The following is a 23536-nucleotide window of genomic DNA, read 5'->3' as shown; positions in this document are numbered from 1 at the left end:
CTCCAACTCTGAGGTAGCAATGTTGTCATCTATGAAAGATTGTCCTGAGATTAGACCACTATGGTAGGGGCATTCCCATCTCCAGCTCCCTCCTGTCTCATGAGCAGAGCCTTCTTGGAACGCCTAGATTTCCTCTGCTCTGGCCCCACCACGATAGTACTGAGGAGTGTACATTTTACAGAGAAGGAGGTGCTGGAAGGTAGATAAATCCCCTAGACCTAATGAAATGTAACCCAAGACTTTGTGGGGGCCAGGGGGAAATTGCAGATCCCCTAGCAGAGATATTGGAATTGTTGACATCCATAAGTGAGGTGTCTGAAGATTGGAGGGTAGCAAATGTTGTGCCTTTGTTTAACAAGGGATGTTGGGAAAAGCCTGGGAACTACAGACCAGTGAGCCTGACGTCTGTGGTGGGTAAGTTGTTAGAAGGTATTCTGAGAGACAGGATATCCAGGCATTTAGAGAGGCAAGGACTGATTAGGGACAGTCATCATGGCTTTGTGAGTGGAAAATTCTGTCTTACAAATTTGATTGAGTTTTTTGAAGAGGTAACCATGAAGGTAGATGAGGGCAGTGTAGTCGACGTTGTTTGCGTGGACTTTGACAAGGTAGGTTGTTGCATAAGGTTAAATCTCACGGGATCCAGGATGATCCATTGGCAATTGGATACAAAATTGGCTTAACGACAGAAGCCAAAGGGTGGTTGTGAAGGGTTGTTTTTCAAACTGGAGGCCTGTGACCAGCGGTGTGCCTCGGGGATCAGTGCTAGGTCCACTGTTATTTGTATTAATGATTTGGATGAGAATTTTGGAAGCATGGTTAGTAAGTTTGCAGATGACACCAAGATTGGTGGCATAGTGGACAGTGAAGAATGTTATCTAGGATTGCAACGGGATCTTGATGAATGGCAGGTAGAGTTTAATTTAGATAAATGAGAGGTGACACATTTTGGTAGATTGAATCAGGACAAGACCTACTGCTAGAATTCTCTGTCAATTACACATTTCATGGTCAAACACTCCAGACTGGCAGCACATGCTGTTCTTCAAAATAGTGCAATTTACAATTGATGGGAAATGGGTGTTACTGGTTAGGCCAGCATTTATTGCCCATCCCTAGTTGCCCTTCAGAAGGTGGGTTTATAGAACAAAGGGGAGAGTTATAGAACAACGATCTTGGAATACAGGTTCATAGCTCCTTGGAAGTGGAGTCACAGGTGGACAGGATGGTGAAGAAAGCATTTGGCATGCTTGGTTTCATTGGTCAGAACATTGAATACAAGAGTTGGGATGTCTTGTTGAAGTTGTACAAAACATTAGTAAGGCCACACTTGGGATACTGTGTACAGTTCTGGTCACCCTATTATAGAAAGGATATTATTAAACTAGAAAGAGCACAGAAAAGATTTACTAGGATGCTACCGGGACTTTATGGTTTGAGTTATAAGGAGAGGCTGGATAGACTGGGACTTTTTTCCCTGGAGCGTAGGAGGCTTAGGGGTGATCTCATAGACGTCTATAAAATAATGAGGGACATAGATAAGGTAGATAGTCAACATCTTTTCCCAGAGGTAGGGGAGTCTAAAACTAGAGGGCATAGGTTTAAGGGTTTAAGAGGGGCAATTTGCTCACATAGAGGGTGGTGGGTGCCTGGAACGAGCTGCCAGAGGCAGTAGTAGAGGCGCGTACAATTCTGTCTTTTAAAAAGCATTTAGACAGTTATATGGGTAATAGAGGGATGTGGGCAATTGGGATTAGCTTAGTGGTAAAAACTGGACGGCATGGTCAAGTTGGGCCAAAGGACCTGTTTCCATGCTGTAAAACTCTGACTCACCTCCTTCTCACAGAATTTCCTTTCTCCCTAAACTCGCAGTAATTACACTCAGTACCAGCTTCACTCTGATAGTACAAATCGAACATCACTGTTAGCAAGCTCAGCATTCTGTTCAGACCTTCAGGCATACTCAGAGCATTTACTCCCAGCTGCAATAATAAATATCCCAGCTGCTAGAATTCTCTGTCAATTAAACATTTCATGGTCTAAAACGCTCCAGGCTGGCAGCACACTGTTCTTCAAAATAGTGCAATTTAAAATTGATAGGATGTGGGTGTTGCTGGTTAGGCCAGCATTTATTTCCCATCCCTAGTTGCCCTTCAGAAGGTGGTGGTGAGTTGTTTCCTTGAACTGCTGCAGTCCTTGAGGTGTAGGTACACCCACAGTGCTGTTAGGGAGGAAATTCCAGGATTTTGCCCCCTGACTTGTGCTTTGTAATGGTGGACAGGCTTTGGGGGTCAGGAGGAGAGTTATTCGCTGTAGGATTCTGAGCCTTTGACCTGCCAGTATTAATATGGCTAGTCCAGTTCAGTTTTTGATCAATGGTAACCCTCAGGATGTTGACTGTGGGGATTCAGCGATGGTAATGTCATTGAATGTCAAGGGGCAGTGGTTGGATTCTCTCTTGTCGGAGATGGTCATTGCCTGGTACTTGTGTTGTGCAAATTTGACTTGACACAGCCCAAGCCTGAATATTGTCCAGGTCTTGCTGCATTTGAACATGGATTGTTGCAGTATGAGGAGTTGCAAATTGTTCTTAACATGCCGAACAGCCTCACTACTGACCTGAAGGTGGAAGGACGGTGATGGATGAAGCAGATGAACGTGGTTGGGCTGAGGAACTGCCCCAGGGATCTTGTGCAGTAATATCCCAGAACTGAGATGCTTGACCTCCAGCAACCACAACCATATGCCAAGTAGACTCCAACCATTTGAAAGTTCCCTTCCTGATTCCCATAGACTCCAGTTTTGGGAGGGCTTCTTGATGCACACTCTGAAATACTGTCTTGATGTCTCAGGCATTTAGTGTCACCTCAGCTCTGGCGTTCAGCTCTTTCTGCATTGCTGGGTGTTGTACTGGACAAGTTTGGCTAGGGGCATGGCAAGTTTTAGAGCACAAGTCTTCAGTACTGTTACTGGAATGTTGTAAGGACCCATTGCTGTTGCAATGTCCAGTGCCTTCAATTGTACCTTAATATCATGTAGAGTTAATCGATTGGCTGAATACTGGCAATCTGTGATGCCTGGAGGATGTAGAGTGTTGCACGTTTTACTTGAGTGTATTACGCGTTTATTGGAGTGTATTAACACGCCTCCGTTTAAAGGCCGTGTGCTTAACACTACTACAGCTCTGTGTATGTAATTTCAGCTCGGAGTCGCCAGGTGCCGTATTTAGACACCTCACAAGTATATCAAGGTCAGGTTCAAAGTAATAAAACTGTACACCGATTAGTAAGTTCAAACGATTAATATTTATTATAATAAATACACATGCATACGCTAAAGACTAATACTTATTTCTACTATTAAACGACTAAATACTTATCTAAGTAGGAACCAGCAAGGTCAGGGGACAAGGCCTTTGTTCCTTTCTGGACTGCACCTTCTGTTCACTAATAGTCGACTAGAGTATAAGCAATGCCGGGTTCACGTAGCGAGCGTCGCTTTGGCACTTACTGAACGATGGCTGGTGCTCAACGGCCGGTGATGAAAGACAGGATCTGGAGGCTGGGGTCGGAGTCAGGATGCAACAACCTAGGCCGGAGTCTGGAAGCAACAGACCGAATCATGTGCTTGACCTTTTTATAGGTCCGAGAGGTCCGTGCCCTTTGGGGCGGGCTCTTTCACCTGCTAGGTATCGATTGGGTCTTCTCCCAATCGATATTTTCCAAACCCCCCAATCTGAGGGTCTCTTCTCGATGGGTGGGGCAGTCTCTAGGGTTCTTTGTGATGGATACTTATGGTGCCGTTTTGTCTGGGCCTCTCTCAAAAGTATCTATTCATATCTAAATGTATCTATTGTGCTGGCCTGGATCTTGATCGCCTCATTACTATGCAAAGCGTTGTTGCCATTTACACCTTTGGTTGAGATCTTGCACCTGGCCATAAACTGGTTTCGATACGTGCAGAATGCTAATTAGCCTTCTGCAAACTGCTTGTCCTGCTAAGACTGTTTTCTCCCTGCAGCCTTAGCAGTTCTCCATTTTGGTAGCCCAGTGTCCATCTTAGGTGGCTACAAGAGATGAATAATCCACATGAAATGAAATGAAATGAAAATCGCTTATTGTCACAAGTAGGCTTCAAATGAAGTGACTGTGAAAAGCCCCTAGTCGCCATATTCCGGCGCCTCTTCGGGGAGGCTGGTACGGGAATTGAACCGTGCTGATGGCCTGCCTTGGTCTGCTTTCAAAGCCAGCGATTTAGGCCTCTGCTAAACCAGCCCCATGGCATTGTTGCAACTGCTCTAGCCTATCTTTTTTGCAATGATGTGCTGGGCGCTGCCTCCTTCAGTTAACTTTTAATTGTCCACTGCCATTCACAACTGGATGTGTCAGGATCTGATGTGCTGGTTATCTCATTTCTGAGCTCTGTCTATCACAGGAATGCAAGTAGTCCTGTGTTGTAGCTTCATCAGGTTGACTCTTAATTTTTTGATATGCCTGTGGTGCTTCTGGCATGGCCTCCTGCACTTCATTGAACCAGGGTTGAACCCTTGGCTTGATTGGAAGGGGAGGAGTGAGACAAATGCTGGACCACAGGTATACCGTTTGTGGCGGAATTCAGTACTGTTGATGGCAGCTTTTTACCATGTCAGAAATGGCACTCCTGCAGCTCCAAGTGAAGTTTTGTTGGGTTTCTGTTTGCATTGATGTAATGGAGTTGGGCAAGTCTTGTACTATTGCTTGACCTTGGTGGGGAGAGGAGTTTCTCCCGAGAACAGGGGAATATTGTCTAATCTCGGCTTGTTGGGTAAATGTTGTGTTCATCTAAAGGTCTGCTGATTAAAATGTTCTGGGGTTAACATTACAGGTCAAATCTGGCAAAATAACACTGACTGATGTGAAGCAGCTTCAAATAATTTGCTGACTTACCTTACAGCATGGTCTTCAATTCTTTCAAAACTGCCCTTGCAATCTTTACTTGGAAAAAACATGCCCACAATACTCTGTCCACGGTGAAAACTGGAAACATCCAAAATACAGCACAGACTCAGTCCCAAGGGTGCTGTTTTATTGGCACTGTACCTGTAGTCAGTAGTCATTTATGTTGAAGGGGATGTGTGGTGGAAAAGCGAAACGAAAAGTCTTCCAAAAATCTGGCATGATGTGGAGTTGCCGGGGTTGGACTGGGGTGAGCACAGTAAGAAGTCTTACAACACCAGGTTAAAGTCCAACAGGTTTGTTTCAAACACCAGCTTTCGGAGCACTGCTCCTTCCTCAGGTGAATGAAGAGGTGACGTCTTCATTCACCTGAGGAAGGCGCAGTGCTCCGAAAGCTGGTGTTTGAAACAAACCTGTTGGACTTTAACCTGGTGTTGTCAGACTTCTTACTAAAATCTGGCAGTTTAGTACAGGTTATATCTGGAGATATAGCAAAACAAAAGGAAATTAACCGTTGGTCACTTGATCAATGACAATTTGTTGTTGCTGATACCAACGAATTAGTTAGCCAGGTAAACGGCAAATGATTTGAGTAGTGAGTGAGTTCTGAAGGTTCAAGTTAACATGTTAGGTCACAGATTCGTTCAGCCATGGTTTAAAATGTCTGTTCAGATCTATCCCAGACTGCTCCCACCACTGTTACTCTGTCACTATCCTTGCTGTTGTCTCTCAGTTACCCAGGCTGCTCCCACCACTGTCACTCTGTCAGTGTCTTTGCTGGATCCTTAAGGCTCACTTTTATAACATTGTTGACCTGTTCAAATTTTTGAACATGTTTGAATTTACAAAGGTTAATTTTGCTGCACTACAATATCTAATCGGTTGCTTGCACTTGTCTTAGAATTTGGTACAGTTTCTTGAGGGAAAGCTATTTTTAAGGGTTTAATGGATGGGGTGATGGTGCTGCCACATTGCAATCATTAAGTTGTGATCAGTGCCATCCAGATATAATTGTTACTTTGCGAAGACCATTTATCAATTAAAAAATATATATTTTTATTCACCATATTTCTAATTTTCACTATGCAAAGAAAGAAAGCAATAGAATGACCCCAACAATATAAAACCTAAAACATAGACTCATAGAACAAAAACGGAAATTGTCTGTGTGGAATCTGCACGTTCTCCCCATGTCTGCGTAGATTTCCTCTGGATGCTCCGGTTTCCTCCACAGTCCAAAGATATGTAGGTTAGGTGGATTGGCCATGCTAAATTGCCCTTGTCCAGATGGGGTTGCTGGGTTACGGGGATAGGGTGAAGGTGTGGGCTTGGGTAGGATGCTGTTTCGAAGAGCAGGTGCAGACTTGATGGGCCAAATGGCCTCCTTCTGCACTGCAAATTCTATGAACCTATCGCCCCGCCCCCAACATTCAACGGCAACCAACTCCTGATACTAAATAATAAACAAAGGATTGTAGAACCCCTCCTTCACTCCCTCCTCAGCTCAAACTTCATCTTCTCCAGGTGGTCCTGCCCACAACCCCAACAAAATCTGCCCATGAGTGATCAGCGGGGCAAGGCTAATAAGTCTTCCCCCCGCACCTGCCTGCAACTTGGGCCATTCAGACATTCGAAAATGGCTTCTAGGGGACCAGGCTCCACATCCATATGCAAAACCCCCGCCAACCTTCCTAGCTTTAGGCAGGACCAAAGCACGTGAACATGGTTTGTGGGGTCTCTTCCACATAGTTCACAAACATCCTCCACCCCTCAAACAAATGGATCATCTTTAATTTTGTGAGGTGTGCCCTATACATAACCATGGACCCCAACCTCACGCACAAGGTTGAGGCGTACACCCTTTGCAACACCTCACACCACAGTCCCTCTTCCATTGCTGTCTCTCTCTTCTCTCTTTCTCCCCCCCCCCCCCCCCCCCCTCCCTCCTCCCACTTCACCATAACCCCATCCATGGACTCCCTATCCTTCACCGGGATCCACCCATAATTCGTCGATACAACCCCCTGCTGATTCCCCCTCATCGGCATCTCCCCCCCCCCCCCCCCCCCCCCACCCGACCTAGCCCCCAGATTAAAATGTTGCTTAAACTGCCTCCAGATCTTCAAAGTGGCCACCACCACCTCTCGCCAATAATCCCCCCCATCCACTTCCTCTTCTCCCAGCAATGATCCCATTTCCCCCCCACCCCTTCACACCTCCCAGGCCCATTGAAACCTGTTCGACCAGGTTCCAATGACCGTGCCCCCCCCCCCCCCCCCCCCCCCCCCCCCCACATCACACTAGGCAAGTAGCTGTTCACTAGCCAACCCTCCCTTGTCAGTGTGGTGGTCCCTGCCCAGGCCCCCCTTCTCCCAGTCCCCTCCCCCATGACCCAGTCCCTGAAATCAAAGACAAACAAAACTAGTGCAAAAAAACTGCATCCCAGAAAACCACCATAACCCCAAAGCTCAATATTCTCATACCCACTGTAACCCATAGCAGAGGGCACCCTACCTTTCCCCACCCACCAACTCAAAAACTAAACCCCCAACTGTTCCCCTCCCCCAAACATTCAGAACAAATACACACCCCAAAACAAGAAATTAGGCTGTATACAGCATTTCAACCCCACTTTCCTTCAGTCCAGAACCAAACCCCAGTCTCATCTCATTTTAACCCCAGTCCTTCAGCCTTCATGAATTACTCCACCGCCTCAAAGTAGAAGTCCTTCGAATTATGGGTCACCATCAGCTTCGTCGGGTAGACCACGCTATACCTCCACCTACTATAGAGTGCCACCTTCACCCAACCACAGGCCACCACCTCCTCGCCACCTTTGCAGTTAAGTCCTGGTATATATGAATACCAGCTCCTTCCCACTGCACCTCATGCCTTTGTTTCACCCAACTCAGGACCGTCTCTTTGACATGTAATTTGTGGAAACAAATTATGACTGCCCTTGGCGGCTTGTTTGTCTTCGGCTTGGGCCCAAGCAACCAGTAAGCCTTGTTCAATTCATACCGGGAGGGTTTTTCTCCCTCCCCCAACAACTCTGCCAGCATCTTCGCGAAGTACTCAGTCGGCCTCGGGCCCTCCACCACCTCAGACAGGCCCACAATTCTCATTCTGCCGCCTCGACCTATTCTCCAAGTCCTCCACCTTGGCTCTGAGTCCTTTGTTGGCCTCTACCCTCCGCAGCTCCTCCCCCATCGAGGTGAACTGGTGACTATGTTGCGACAGAGCTTCCTCCACCCCCTCCAACTTCTCTCCTTGCTCAGGGTGGGGCCTCAACCAGCAATCCAGCCTCTGCCATTTTTCCTGCTGCCGGGCTGACATGTTCGCTCAACAGCAAACTTTTGTTTGTCCCCTTCTTCCCAGCAACTTTTTTATGGATCTTCGACATTCCCCTCCTTCATCAGCTTATTCAAAAACTGCCCCTGGCATTAAACTCCAAAAACCAGAACCTCGAACAAGAGCCACCCAAGGTGAGACTTTCACCTCCATGCCACCACCGGAAGTCGACCATATACCAATTTAACACATCACCCGAGACTAAGTGGATTAATATACCAACACATACAAGCTACTGTTAAATAATTGGTCTCTTGTAATAATCCTGATTCGTTTCCTCTTTAAGAGGGAATGTTTGAAATTTGCTCCTTACTTTCCATGACCTGGCTGTCTGATGTATTAATAATACCAAAAGACATTTTTGTATGCATATTTCTTTTTACGTTCTGAATTTGTTTGATTAGCATACTTATGTGATGATTCTCTTTTGTTTTGTCCAGCTGATGATGCGATGGACTCTTTGTTGGTACTGTCTGATGCAGCTGAAGGTGTCACGTCTTCCAGTTTCACCGGGTTTGATCATGTGGCAGCTGTCCTGAGTGATGGTGAAGTTAATAGTGACAGCAACGTAGTAATGAAAGACCATGGAAGTAATTCAGTTGTTTCTGAAAGTACTGGAACATCTGGATTTCATTCAACTCAACAATTGGACCCTTCCACTGAAAATGAATTGGAGAAGTATAGCACAAATGCAAATTATGAAACTGGCCCAGAACAGTTCATATCATATCAACAGTACCAGCCATTTATGAACCGATATAATTCTCCGATCAGCCAGTTTTCTAGACTCTGTGTTCGTGACGGGTTGCCTCAACTACTTGAGCCAAATTTGGACTCTTTCAGTCATATGTCAGATCAACAGCAAACAGGAGCAGATGATAGGGTGAGTCTCGGGCACTCGCCATTTGCTTTAAATTCAGAAGACTGTGAAGAAAATTTGAGTCAATATTTTGGTTGTGAAAACAACATCTTTGAGAAAAGATCAGAAGTTCAGTTTGAATATGGCAAGTTCACTTCAGAAGCTGTTGAAAGACCCAGCAGCAACAAGTCTTCCATTGAGCCTGAAGTTGCTTTTCCAAGCAGTACAAGCACAAGTAGTGCAGATATTTGGACAAATCAAAGTGAAAGTAACAGTCTATCATCAGCTATTTCTGTGAACATTGGCTCAACCAAATATGATGATTCGGAGCATTCTAGTCAAAAGTATGAACTACACTCAAATACAGTGGACCAGGAAATTGAATCATCACAAAGTAGTGGCATTTTTACTAAAGTAGTAGGAAAATATTCTGGAACAGGTGGAAGTCAAATATCATGGTTTCGACCAAACAAGAATCTGTCAGCAGAAAACACTGAAATATTTGAAGAACCTCAGCAATATAAAGGAACAAATGAATTACAGCCAAAAAGCAGTACTCTCTCAGTAAAACCATTAGCTAATAAAGGGAGTAATTCAAACAACATGCAACAAAACACAACCTGTTTTCCTTACTGGTTTGATGTAGGGCAAAATGCTAGTGGTGAAATACTCCCCAAATTAACGAACAGTGGGGAAGCAAACTATCCTCAATATTCCCATAGCGTGCTCTTTACAAATGTTCCAAATACATCTCCCATCTCATGGAATCCATGGGCTCCTGAATTCCAGCCTATGAGTATGCCAAAGACTTTTGTCACCCCTGTGGCTGTGAGTCCTGTAAAACCAAAGCCTCGTACTGTTTCACCATGGAGTCCTGCAGGAGCTGTATATAGTCCTGATCCACCTCAGACGATGCGATTGGGTGCCAACAACTTGCATTTAAAACCGTGGTTAAATCAACATGCCATTCAGCAGTCACAGACTTGCGAGTATCTGTTGCCACAGCATATGAATCGGAAGAGACAAGGAATATCTAAAGTGTTAATTTTGATGAGGGGATTACCTGGATCTGGGAAAAGTACCCTAGCCAGGTATGACAACTATATATTTCTTTTATTTTCATAATTAAGAGGCACATTGGAGGGAAAAGAAAATCATTTACCTTTATGTAACACTATCATATTTTTAGAGAAACCAGTTTACAACCAGTGGATTTAATCACGGAACTTTCACTTGTGAGCAAGAAGGTTTCTACTTCAAATCCCATTACAGACACTCAAGTAAACTAGTGTGACATTTGAGTGCAGCAACATTTAAGGAAATACTACACTGTCAGGTGCTAGCTTTCAGATGCAATGTTAAATTGTGGACAGGTGGATTCCATAGCACTACAACCTGAAGTGGTGGGGAGGTGTCTCTTGCCCTGGCTAACATTGATCCCTCAACTGACATCCCTAAAACAGATCATTTATCACATTGCTGTTTGTGGAACCCTGCTATTCACAAATTGATTTCCAAGTTTCCAACAGTGACTCTACTTGCAACACAGGCATTGAATGAATGCAAGCTCCCTTTTGAGAAGCAGTTACTTCAGTTGGCAAAAGGAAATAATGGGCTGGATTCTCCATTCCTGCGTCAAAGTGCTGACGCCAATGGAGGATCCGCGTTGTTTCACGATGGGAAAATCGGCGCCGCACCCGTACCGATTTGCGCAATGGTGAGGGGCTAGCAGCGGCGCCATGCGAAACACCCGCAGAACGAGTGGAAAAACAGTGGGAGAATTGCCAGGTCCGTGCTGGACTTTATGGGCCAGGGTTTAGAAAACTCCAAATTATATCATGGAGTTCACCTGACCTACAACTGTTTATTAATTTTGGTTACGATGAGCACAAGAGCCAGTCTTTCAGGTGTTATTCAACAGATTTCTTGGGCGCTTTTAATAAAAAAACAAGCTTTATTCTACGAATTTAGTTAACATTTGTATAAACACACACAGTAAGAATTTTTATCAACTATAAACAAAGAACCCACACAGCTACAGTAATCTATATATAACCCTGAATGAATTCCCCTTAACTGTTCCAATTCAATAACAAAATCCAAGTAAAACCAGAAACCCCTTTTCAAAGGTGTGGCCCAGCACACGGTATTCTTACTGGTATAAGACTTGTTATTAATACTCTTGTTCCTCTTTCCAAACAGCAGGTTTGAATTCCTTCCAGAAAACAATTATCTTAATCAAGCAGTCGAGAAACAGCTTTTAAAATGAAGATAGAGAAACGCTTCTTTCAACCTGTGTAGTTCAAAGCCAGTCCAAACTCAAAAGTAAAATCCATAGCTCAGCTCCACCTACACAATAACATCACTGAAGCCATGTGATAAGTCAAAAACATTTCTTAAAGGGACACTCCCACGACAACATGGCTTTTAAAGCAGACCAAGGCAGGCCAGCAGCACGGTTCAATTCCCGTACCAGCCTCCCCGAACAGGCGCCGGAAGGTGGCGACTAGGAGCTTTTCACAGTAACTTCATTGAAGCCTACTCGTGACAATAAGCGATTTTCATTTCATTTCATTTCCAATCGTGAACAAGGCACATATGCAGCTATATTATCAATAAATACATCCTTTTTTTCCCTAATAAATACATCCTTGACTGGCACCTTTTGAGTAGTAACTTATAGCTTCTAACAAGACATTTCCCGAGCTGTTAACTGGAAAGCAGTGGGCGCAAAACCCACACAAACATGGGGAGAATAACGTTCCAGGTCTGATGGATTATCTATCTGCAATACTTGTTGTGCCTTACATGACAGAATGGCATTTATAATGTTAAGACCTGTCAAGAAATGTTAAAACTGTTTTGTCCCTAGTCAGATTTTTGATTAACGTGCAAAACAAAATGAACAGTCCAAGTGCAGAATAAATGCTAATGTAGAGAAGATTCCATTTAAGGAATCAGAAAATGCAGCCTCTGGAGACCTATAAAGCAGCATTAAAGAAATAATATTGACAGCTCCTGAAATGCAATTCTGCCTGACTAGACCTGCAAAGGCTTGTGGCTGTTATCCCCTACTATCTGCCACCCCATATGAGCCAGTTATTGACCTCCATATTGGAGAACAAAAGCAGAACGAGGAAGGATAGAGTTCTCCAACCATTATTCAAGAAAGGCGGAAGGAATAAACCAGGAAACTACAGGCCAGTTAGTTTAACCTTAGTGGTTGAAAACTATTGGAAGCAATTTGGAGAGACAAAATTAATCTGCACTTGGAGAGGCAGGGATTAGAACATAGAACATAGAACGATACAGCGCAGTACAGGCCCTTCGGCCCTCGATGTTGCACCGACATGGAAAAAAAAAACTAAAGGCCATCTAACCTACACTATGCCCTTATCATCCATATGCTTATCCAATAAATTTTTAAATGCCCTCAATGTTGGCGAGTTCACTACTGTTGCAGGTAGGGCATTCCACGGCCTCACCACTCTTTGCGTAAAAAACCCACCTCTGACCTCTGTCCTATATCTATTACCCCTCAATTTAAGGCTATGTCCCCTCGTGCTAGCCACCTCCATCCGCGGGAGAAGGCTCTCGCTGTCTACCCTATCTAACCCTCTGATCATTTTGTATGCCTCTATTAAGTCACCTCTTAACCTTCTTCTCTCTAACGAAAACAACCTCAAGTCCATCAGCCTTTCCTCATAAGATTTTCCCTCCATACCAGGCAACATCCTGGTAAATCTCCTCTGCACCCGTTCCAAAGCTTCCACGTCCTTCCTATAATGAGGCGACCAGAACTGTACGCAATACTCCAAATGCGGCCGTACTAGAGTTTTGTACAACTGCAACATGACCTCGTGGCTCCGGAACTCAATCCCTCTACCAATAAAGGCCAACACACCATAGGCCTTCTTCACAACCCTATCAACCTGGGTGGCAACTTTCAGGGATCTATGTACATGGACACCGAGATCCCTCTGCTCATCCACACTACCAAGAATTTTACCATTAGCCAAATATTCCGCATTCCTGTTATTCTTTCCAAAGTGAATCACCTCACACTTCTCCACATTAAACTCCATTTGCCACCTCTCAGCCCAGCTCTGCAGCTTATCTATGTCCCTCTGTAACCTGCAACATCCTTCCGCACTGTCTACAACTCCACCGACTTTAGTGTCGTCTGCAAATTTACTCACCCATCCTTCTGCGCCCTCCTCTAGGTCATTTATAAAAATGACAAACAGCAACGGCCCCAGAACAGATCCTTGTGGTACGCCACTCGTAACTGAACTCCATTCTGAACATTTCCCATCAACTACCACTCTCTGTCTTCTTTCAACTAGCCAATTTCTGATCCACATCTCTAAATCACCCTCAATCCCCAGCCTCTGTATTTTCTGCAATAGCCGACCGTGGGGAACCTTATCAAACGCTTTACTGAAATCCATATACACCACATCAACTGCTCTACCCTCGTCTATCTGTTCAGTCACCTTCTCAAAGAACTCGATAAGGTTTGTGAGGCATGACCTACCCTTCACAAAACCATGCTGACTATCCCTAATCATATTATTCCTATCTAGATGATTATAAATCGTATCTTTTATAATCCTCTCCAAGACCTTACCCACCACAGACGTTAGGCTCACCGGCCTATAGTTACCGGGGTTATCTCTACTCCCCTTCTTGAACAAAGGGACCACATTTGCTATCCTCCAGTCCTCTGGCACTATTCCTGTAGCCAATGATGACCTAAAAATCAAAGCCAAAGGCTCAGCAATCTCTTCACTGGCTTCCCAGAGAATCCTAGGATAAATCCCATCCGGCCCCGGGGACTTATCTATTTTCACCTTGTCCAGAATTGCCAACACTTCTTCCCTACGCACCTCAATGCCATCTATTCTAATAGCCTGGGTCTCAGCATTCTCCTCCACAATATTATCTTTTTCTTGAGTGAATACTGGATTAATCAAGAACAATTAATCAAGAATAGTCAGCATGGTTTTGTGAAGGGGAGGTCATGCGAGACCCACGTGATTGAATTTTCCAAAGAGGTGACTAGGTGTGTCGAGGAGGGAAATGCATTTTAAATGGTCTACTTGGACTTCAGCAAGGCTTTTGATTAATTCCCACATGGGAGACTGACAGCAAAGACCCATGGGATCCAAGGAGATTTGGCAAATTGGATCCAGATTTGGCTGAGCACAGGAAGCAGCGGGTGATGGTAGAGGGGTGCTTTTCTGCCTGGATGCCTTTCTGCCTGGATGCCTGTGTCCATTGGAGTCCAACAGGGATCAGTGTTGGGGCTGTTGCTGTTTGAAGTCAAAACCTTTAATATGAACCATAATGTTGGAGGGTTGATCTGTAAATTTGTGAAATGGTCAACAGCGAAGAGGATATCCTTAGATTACAGGAGGAGATAGACAGGCTGATCAGTGGCAAATGAAATTCAATCCTGCTAAATTGCCCTTAGTGTTGGGTGGGGTTACTGGGTTATGGGGGATAGGGTGGAGGTGTTGACCTTGGGTAGGGTGCTCTTTCCAAGAGCTGGTGCAGACTCGATGGGCCGAATGGCCTCCTGCACTGTAAATTCTATGAAGTGCGAGATGATGCACTTGGAAGGACAAACTAGGCAAGGGAATACAGAATGGCAGGACCCTGGGAATTATTGCGAATCAGAGGGACCTTGGTGTGCACATATACAGTCCCTTAAGGTAGCAGGGCAGGTGGATAAGTGGTTAAGAAGGTATATGGTATACTTGCCTTTATTAACAGAGGCATACATAGAGATTAAGAGCAGGGAGGTTATGCTGGCGCTGTATAAAAGGTTGGTTAGGCCACAGCTAGAGTATGTGTGCAGTTCTGGAATCCACATTGGATGAGGGTTGTGATACCACTGGAAAGGGTGCAGAGGAGATTTTCCAGGATGCTTCCTGGGCGGGAGAGTTTTCCTTATGAAGAAAGATTGGATAGACTTGGATTGTCTTCCTTGGGAACAGAGGAGACTGAGGGGGGCAATGATTGAGATTTTACTTTAATAAACATTATATTGAGGTATTTTTGTTATAGTAACAACAAAATGAACAATATACATGAAACCATAAACAGTGCAAAAGCTGTTTACCTTTCGTACAGGTCCCACCCTTATTGACCCCTGTCGATTAATTTTCCACAAAGAAGTCGACGAACGGTTGCCACCTCCGGGTGAACCCTAACAGTGACCCTCTCAGGGCGAACTTAATTTTCTCCATACAGAGAAAGCTAGCCATGTCCGATAGCCAGGTCTCCGACTTCGGGGGCTTTGAGTCCCTCCATGGCAATAGTATCCGTCTCCGGGCTACCAGGGAAGCAAAGGCCAGAACATCTGCCTCTTTCTCCTCCTGGATTCCCGGATCTTCTGACACCCCGAAAATCGCCACCTCTGGACTCGGCGCCACCCTTGTTTTTAACACTGTGGACATGACGTCCGCAAACCTCTGCCAAAATCCCCTAAGCTTTGGACATGTCCAAAACATGTGGACATGGTTCGCTGGTCCTCGCAAAATTTGTGCACCTGTCCTCCACCCCAAAGAATCTGCTCATCCGCGTCACTGTCATGTGAGCCCGATGAACGATCTTGAATTGTATCAGGCTGAGCCTGGCACATGTAGCGGACGTGTTGACTCTACTCAACGCGTCTGCCCATAGACCATCCTCTATCTCACCTCCCAGCTCCTCCTCCCAATTGCGATTCAGCTCCTCGGTCTGCATCTCCTCCGGCCCATAAGCTCCTCATAGATGTCCGAGACACTCCCCTCACCTACCCACCCTCTGGAAATTACCTTGTCCTGAATCCCCCTCAGCTGTAGGAGCAGGAAGGTTGACACCTGTTTACGAAGGAAGTCTCGCACCTGCAGGTGCCTGAATTTGTTTCCCCTCGCCAGCCCAAAGGTTTCCTCCTACGCCCTCGTACTCGGAAAGCTCCCCTCTATGAACACATCCCCCATCCTCTCAATCCCCGCTCTTCGCCATAACCCAAACCCCCCCCCCCCCCCCCCCCCCCCCATCCATACTCCCCGGGGCAAACTGGTGATTATCACAAATTGGGGCCCAGACCGATGCCGCCTCCACTGGCCCCAAACTCTCAGGGTCGCCACCACCATGGGGCTGGTGGAGTACCGTACCGGCAGGAGCAGCAGAGGTGCAGTTACCAATGCCCCCAGACTAGTATGATTGAGATTTATAAGGGCTTTCGATAGAGGAGACGGGAAGAAACTTTTACCCTTGGTGGAGGGATCAGTGGCCAGGAGCATAGATTTACGGTAAGGGGCAGGAGATTTAGAGGGAATGTAAGGAAAAACATTTTGATCCAGAAGGTGGTGGGAGTCTGGAACTCATGGCCTGCAAGGGTGGTAGAGGCAAGGATCCTCATAACATTTAATAAGTATTTAAGTGCACACTTGGGATGCCAAGGCAAATAAGGCGATTGGCCAAGCGCTGGAAAATGAGATTCGAATAGTTAGAGGTGTTTTCTTTTTTGACCAATCCAGCCGTGGACCGAAGGATTGTTTTCTGTGCTTAGACCTCTAATTTTAACTCAAACTCTCTCCAACTCATAGAAGCAAAAGTGAGGTTGGAAACGAAATCAGAATAGCCCCCTTGCATTTGGACCAACCCTCAATCAAGTCAGTAGGAATCGGAATATGACTTGTGAACTGCTGGATCTATATTCATACATCACCCTCCCTTCAAGATTTGGAGCAAAGTCAATACTTTCAATCTGATATGTTACCACCCCACTGAAAGCAGAATTGGTGCTGACAGTCACAGGAAGGTACACTAATACCACTCATTTTCCCTCCCAACCAGGAGGGAAGGAAGAAGAAAGAGCCATTTTACTGCCCTCTTTTCTTTCCCACATCTTTTCTGTCTTTCACTTTTCCATGCACCACCAAATATTAATCTAGCCCTTTTAACCTCGGCCAACTCTCCTTCACAAAAATTGCCCATTCCATTCAACAGCATAAGAACAATTGTTACATGGAATCCTGATTATTTCAGTGTGCGACCATTGTTGTAATATCAACAATGTTACCAGCAATAAATTGCAAACCAGAAATATTAGAGAAGGCTGATGAGATTCCTACAGTTGATATGTAAATGGGGTGGAGAGGAGATTTGCTTGTATTTATCAGGGATGCCACTTTTTGTTAATGGTAAATTGTGTTTATCTAATTTGTTTGAGTTTTTTCCTGAGGTAACAGAAGAGGGTTTATGAGGGTAATATGATTAACTTGATCTATGTGCCACAGAATAGGATTGCCAACAAAGTTGAAGCCGAAGTGACAGTATGGATACAAAATTGACTAAATGGTAGGAAACAATAGTGGCGAACAGTTGTTTTACAGATTGAAGAAAATACACAGTGGGACTTGCCAGTGGTAGATACAAGGATCAGTTGTTGATACTTTGAGCAGTGGTCTGTCCTTGCACTACTGCTTTTCTTAATGCATGTTAATTATCTGAACTTGTGTACAGGGCACAAATTCAAAATATGCAGATGAAATTTAATGTAGAGAAAAATGAAGTGGTATATGTTTATAAGAAGAACCAGGAGAGACAATATAAAAAGGGCACAATTCTAAAGCAGGTGCAGAAACAGAGAAACCTGTGAACATTGTTCACAAATTGTGGAAGGTGGCAGGTGCAGGCTGATAACACAGCATCCTATGCTGAAAGCAAAAAAGCTGAACAAGTTTAATAACCCAAGTTCATCCTCAACTACAATTCTGGGTGCTGAACTTTGAAGGATGTGAAGGCTTTACAGATTGTATAGAAAAGATTTACGATAATGACGAGGGACTTCAGTTACATGGTAAGTTAGTTTGTTTTCCTTAGAGAAGAGAGGAGATTTGACGGAGGTGTTCAATATCATGAGAGGCTTCGACAGAGTAGATAGAGAGCAACAGTTTCTGTTGGCAGAATGGTTGAGAATCAGAAGTCATCGAGCGTGGTTCAATTGTGGCTTTCAAAAGGGGATTGGGTAAATACCTAAAGAGAGAAAAGCTGCAAGGCTACAGGATAAAGGCAGGCATGTGGGATTAGTTGAGTCGCCCTTGCATGGATATGGTGAACTGAATGCTCGTTTGTGCTGTAATCATTTTGTTATTCTATTGCAAGATTTAAATGAGGTGGAATTTGTAGAATGTATTTGGGTCTGTTTTTTGACTTGATGCTACAAACACAAGATGCAATACTGACTTGCTTTTGGATAATGGAGCTAATCACTAGTTCAGGAGCCAGTGCAATGCCAGTCTGCGATGATAGCAAAAATTGAGGGACTTGTGGTACAGGCAATAAGACGAGAACAGCTAGGACTGTATTCTTTGAAACTAAAAAGCTGGATGCCGAAGTGAATGATCAGTATTCACTAAATGAAGCTTGTTTTCTCAGCACAGGCAGGCAATAAGGACCCAATGGCACTCACCTGCACTAAAATTTTGTTAATAGTGGAAACAAGTAAAATCTATTTAGAAGTTGCAAAAGAACATTTTTTCTAATGCAAGCTTATTGTATAGTTCCACATACAACTAATAAGTTTGCATTGCACTTGGACAGCATGCTTGTTCAACAGGAACCGAATGGAATGATTTTCAGCACCGATGAATATTTTTGTCGAAATGGACACTATCAGTTTGATCCTAGTTTGATTGGAGAGGCTCATCAGTGGAACCAAGCAAGAGGTGAGAAATTTTGCATAATGTTCTTGATTAATATAGACATTATTGCAGTGTGCTGGAGGGAAAGCATTCATTACAATGCTTTCTGTGCAGTTAGGTGAACCATCTTTAACTTGTCATTTTACTAATTTCAAAAACTAATTAAATGATGCTATCATTGTACAATTCTTATTCAAAATGGGCAGGTTTGGGAATGCCTTCAAGATACTGAGTGTCGCCTATGTCCCCCTGCTGTTTGCACTCGCGACTGAGCCATTGGCCATCGCATTGAGAAGTTTGGGGGTATGGAAAGGGATAGTGCGGGGGGATAGAGCATTGGGTGTCCTTATATGACAATGACTTGTTATTATACGTGTCGGAACCAAGTGTGCCAATAGGGGGAATACTGGAGCTGCTTTAGAGAGATTGAAGGGATGTTTACCTCATTCATATGGGGAGGGAAGGTGGCCAGAATTAAAAAGGTGCTACTACAGAGAGGAAGGCAGGCCAGTGGGTTAGGGTCTTCCGAACCTGATGTATTATTACTGGGCGGCGCATGTGGAGAAGGTACTGAGCTGGGCCAGAGAGGTTGACTCCCAATGGGTCAGAATGGAAGAGAGTTTGGGTAGGGGGTCGGGATTGAAGGCGCTAGGGACAGCGCCGCTCCTGACAACCCCGGGGAGATACTCGGGGAGTCCGGTAGTAATAGCTTTGTTGAGAATTTGGAGGCAGTTTCGACAGCACTTTGGGTTGTGGGGCAGGGTCAAGGGAAATGCCAATTTGGGGGAACCATAGATTTGAGCCAGAGAAGTGGGATGGTAATTTTCGAAGATGGGAGGAGAAAGGATGAGAACACGAAAAGATTTATTTCTTGGGGGTTGTTTTGCGGGATTGAAGGAGCTGGGAGCGAAGTATGGGCTGGAGCAGGGGGAAATATTTCGATACATGCAGGTTTGAGATGCCAGAAGGGAGATACAGAGCTTCCCAGTAGAGCTGGCTTCCACATTGCTGGAGGAGGTGCTGACGACAGGGGAATTGGAGAAGGGGGTTGTATCGGCGGTTTCCGGGGCTATTTTGGAGGAGGAGAAGGCGCCGCTAGAAGGGATCAAGGCAAAGTGGGAGGAATAGGATATGGAGCAGGAGTTCTAGTTTGAGGTGCTGCGGAGGGTGAACGCCTCCACCTCGTGTGCAAGGTTGGGACTGATGCAGTTGAAGGTGGTGTATAGAGCGTACTTTACAAGGGCGAGGATGAGCCGGCTCTTTGAGGGGGTAGGTGGTGTGTGTGAACGTTGCGGGGGTGGGGGGGGAATCTCTGAAGTGGTGCACCGTGAAACTGGACCCGGGCCCTCGGGAGACCATATTCGGGGTGTCGGACCAGCCGGGGTTGGAAATGTTGGAGGCAGATGTTGTAGTCTTCGCCTCATTGATCGCCCGAAGGTGGATATCGTTTGGGTGGAGATCAACCTCTCCACCCTGTGCCGTGGCATGGCAGGGGGGGTGGGGGGGGGGGGGGGGGGGGAGCTGCTGTAATTCGTAATGCTTGAAAAGGTCAAATTTGAACTGAGGGGAGAGGTTCTACAATTCATGGGCGTTATTCATTATGCACTTTCGAGAATTAGATTACATCCAATGTTAGGGGTGGGGTTGGGGGGGGGGGGGGACTGTATGTGTTAATGGTGATTATGGGTGATTCCCGATTCCTTTTTGTCATTTGTTTATGTTAACATGCGGGCCAATGTTTGGGGTTTGGTCGGAGGATGGGATCATTGTTATTGATATGGGGATTGACATTACATTTGTTACTGATTATTGTTTATAGTTAGGTGTAAATTTGGGAGAAAATGTGACAAAGGAGGAGAATAAAAAATATTTTTAAAAAGATGCTGAGTGTCATCTTTAAATTTTAAGGCTGACAAGAGTGAGATAGGATAGCTTATGGTTTTCATTTAGTCAGTAAAATAAAACTGAGGTTGTGGGGCACTAATGGTTTTATGTTGGGATGCAGTGCAAGCTTGACATATTATTTTCTCACATGGGAAGAGGAGTACAGAGGAAAAGAGGCCATTCAGCCCCTTGACCCACTCCGAGCTGATCTGTGGCCTATCTCCAGATATCAGGCTTTGGCCCATATCCCTTAATCCCGTTGCTCAACCAAAATTTATCTAGCTCAGATTTAAAACTGACAACTGATCTACCATCAATTGCCCTTTGTGGAAGAGAGTTCTGAACTTCAACCACACTTTTTGTGTAGAAGTGTTGTATAGAAGTGCTTCCCAACAGCTCTCGATGGTATGGCCATAATTTCTAGGCGATGCCCCCCAATTCTATAATTTCCAACTGTATCTAACAGTATCTTTATCTACCCTGTCTTTTCCTGTTACTATCTTGTAAACTTTGATTAGATCACCTCTCAACATCTCAATTCTAGATAAAATTGGCCTAAATTGTATAATCTCTTATAACGTAATCGCTGAAGTCCAGGTATCATTCTTGTAAATCTACGCTGAACTTCCTCCAATGCCAAAATACCTTTCCTAAAGTGTGGTGCCCAGAGTTGCTCAGTACTCCCAAGTGGGGTCTAACCGAGGTTTTGTAAAGCTGCAGCATAAATTCTGCGTCCTTATACTCCAGTCCTCTAGATAAGACCACCAGCATTCCATTGGCCTTCTTGATTACTTGCTGCACTTGGTTGTGGTATTTTAAAGCTCTACGCAACTGAGCCCTCAGATCTCTTTGCATATTCACTGAATTTATCTCATACCCATCTAGAAAGTACCCTGATCTATCCTTTTTGGTCCAAGATGAATAACCTCATGCTTACATTGAAATCCATCGACCACAGTTTTGTCCATTCACCTAGTCCATCAATATCTCTTCATAATTTTATGCGCGTCTACAATGCCATCCAGCTTTGTGTCATCAACAAATTTGGATATCTGAATTTCTATGCCATTATCCAAGTCATTGATGAATAATGAGTCATAACATATCCCTGTGGTGTTACACCACTAGTCGCATCCTGCCATCAGAGTACTTACCTTACCCATTATCCCCACTCTGTCGTCTGTCATAATTTCCCAGCCATGTCGGTAATTTGCCCTCAACTTCATGGGTTTCCCTCTTAGTTAACAGTCTTTTATGTGGGACTTTATCAACTGCCTCCTGGAAGTCCACATAAATAACATTGATAGCCATTCCTCTGTACACTACCTTGGTCACCTCTTCAAAACTGCAATGAGGTTTGTCAGGCACGACTTATCCATCATGAATCCATGTTGGCTCTCAATGTTTCACTGAAAATTTGTGTTTAGTTACCCCACCCTTCATTATAGATTTCAACAATTTCCCCACCACATATGTGGTCTGTAGATCCCTGGTTTTCCTCTTTCACCCTTCTTAAAAAGCAGAGTGACATGAGCAATTTCCTAATCCAGGAAGGACAACTCTGGAATCTAGGGAATTTTGAAGATCTCCAATGTGCTCCTCTACTTCTTTAACACCCTTGGGTGGAAACAAACAAGTCCTGGGGATTTTAGTTCCATTAATTTCTTTGTTATCATTTAGCCTCTCGAGCTTCACGGCTCCAGGGTCCCAGGTTCGATTCCCGCCTTGGATCCCTGTGTGTGCGGAGTCTGCACGTTCTCCCCATGTCTGCGTGGGTTTCCTCCAGGTGCTACGGTTTCTTCCCCCCCACCCCCTCTCTTCCCCCTCTCTCCCCTCTCCCCCCCCCCCCCTTCAATTTCAGTGGAAAATCAATCCAAGAGGGATTACAAAAGAAACATTACTTTTTTCAGAAAACTGATGCCTTTTTATTTAAAAAGGCTCTTGGTGGAAACTGAGATTTGCCTTTTATACATATTCCTAAATTCTATTTTTGAAATATTTGTGTAATATTTTCATCTATAGTAGATTCAAAGTAAATATGAGCAGATAAGCTAAGATTATTGACCATTGCAATTTAAAACTTGAGTCTCAAGTCATATGCACATGTTGTCATTCATTTTGAACCTTTGAGTAAAATTTAATTATAATCATATTTTATTTCAGCCAAAGAAGCCATGGAGGAAGGTTATTCTCCTGTTATAATCGATAACACAAATACACAGGCCTGGGAGATGAAGCCTTACATAGTTATGGTTAGTAAAAGCTATTTGTAAATGTCTTGTGTACTCTGAATGTTTCTGTAAATATCTTATAAAGAATGTCAGTTTCTTTGAAATATGAAATGCTGCTTCATCTTTTGTCACTTTAATGTTTGTAAGCACAAGGTGGGCTGGAAATAATGTAATGATGCCTTGGAACTTGAGTTACCTTTTGATTTTCTGATGCTGTTCAATCAATTGTGCTTTGAAGAGGGAATTGATGGTTTCTGGCACAAAAAATACCCAGTGTTCGATGAATTTGTAATAGAAATGCTGCAATTTAATAACTGAACGGCTAAATTTTAGTGTAATTTTTCTCAACACATCTGTTGCCAGAGGTGGGAAAAGTAGCTATAATATACCACACGCTCACTGGAGTCCTGGCAAAGAAGGTGAGCAAGCAACCTGTGTGATGTGGCAAAGCTCATTATAGTATGTTAAAACCAAATATTGAAGCTATTTAATAAAATTATTCAAAATAATTTTTACATTTGTGTCTACTCACCTTGTTTATGTAACGTATCACTCAACATTTAAAAACATTCCGAG

At 44.4% G+C, this 23536-nt stretch overlaps 1 protein-coding gene across 3 annotated transcripts in view; it reads left to right on the top strand.

The window, feature by feature from the left end:
* The window catches only part of n4bp2 (NEDD4 binding protein 2), a 116074-nt gene that overhangs the window by 13110 nt on the left and 79428 nt on the right, over nt 1-23536 (top strand). For all 3 annotated transcript variants that reach the window (XM_038791379.1, XM_038791377.1, XM_038791378.1), the window contains exons 2-4: nt 8726-10235; nt 18745-18869; nt 22893-22981. In XM_038791379.1, coding sequence (XP_038647307.1) covers nt 8726-10235; nt 18745-18869; nt 22893-22981 — 1724 coding nt within the window. The remainder of the gene's footprint in view (nt 1-8725; nt 10236-18744; nt 18870-22892; nt 22982-23536) is intronic.

The sequence above is a fragment of the Scyliorhinus canicula genome, chromosome 3 (genome assembly GCF_902713615.1).
Source record: "Scyliorhinus canicula chromosome 3, sScyCan1.1, whole genome shotgun sequence".
Lineage (NCBI taxonomy): Eukaryota > Metazoa > Chordata > Chondrichthyes > Carcharhiniformes > Scyliorhinidae > Scyliorhinus > Scyliorhinus canicula.
Note: the sequence above shows the minus strand (reverse complement) of the source record. Positions and strands in the feature narration are given on the sequence as shown.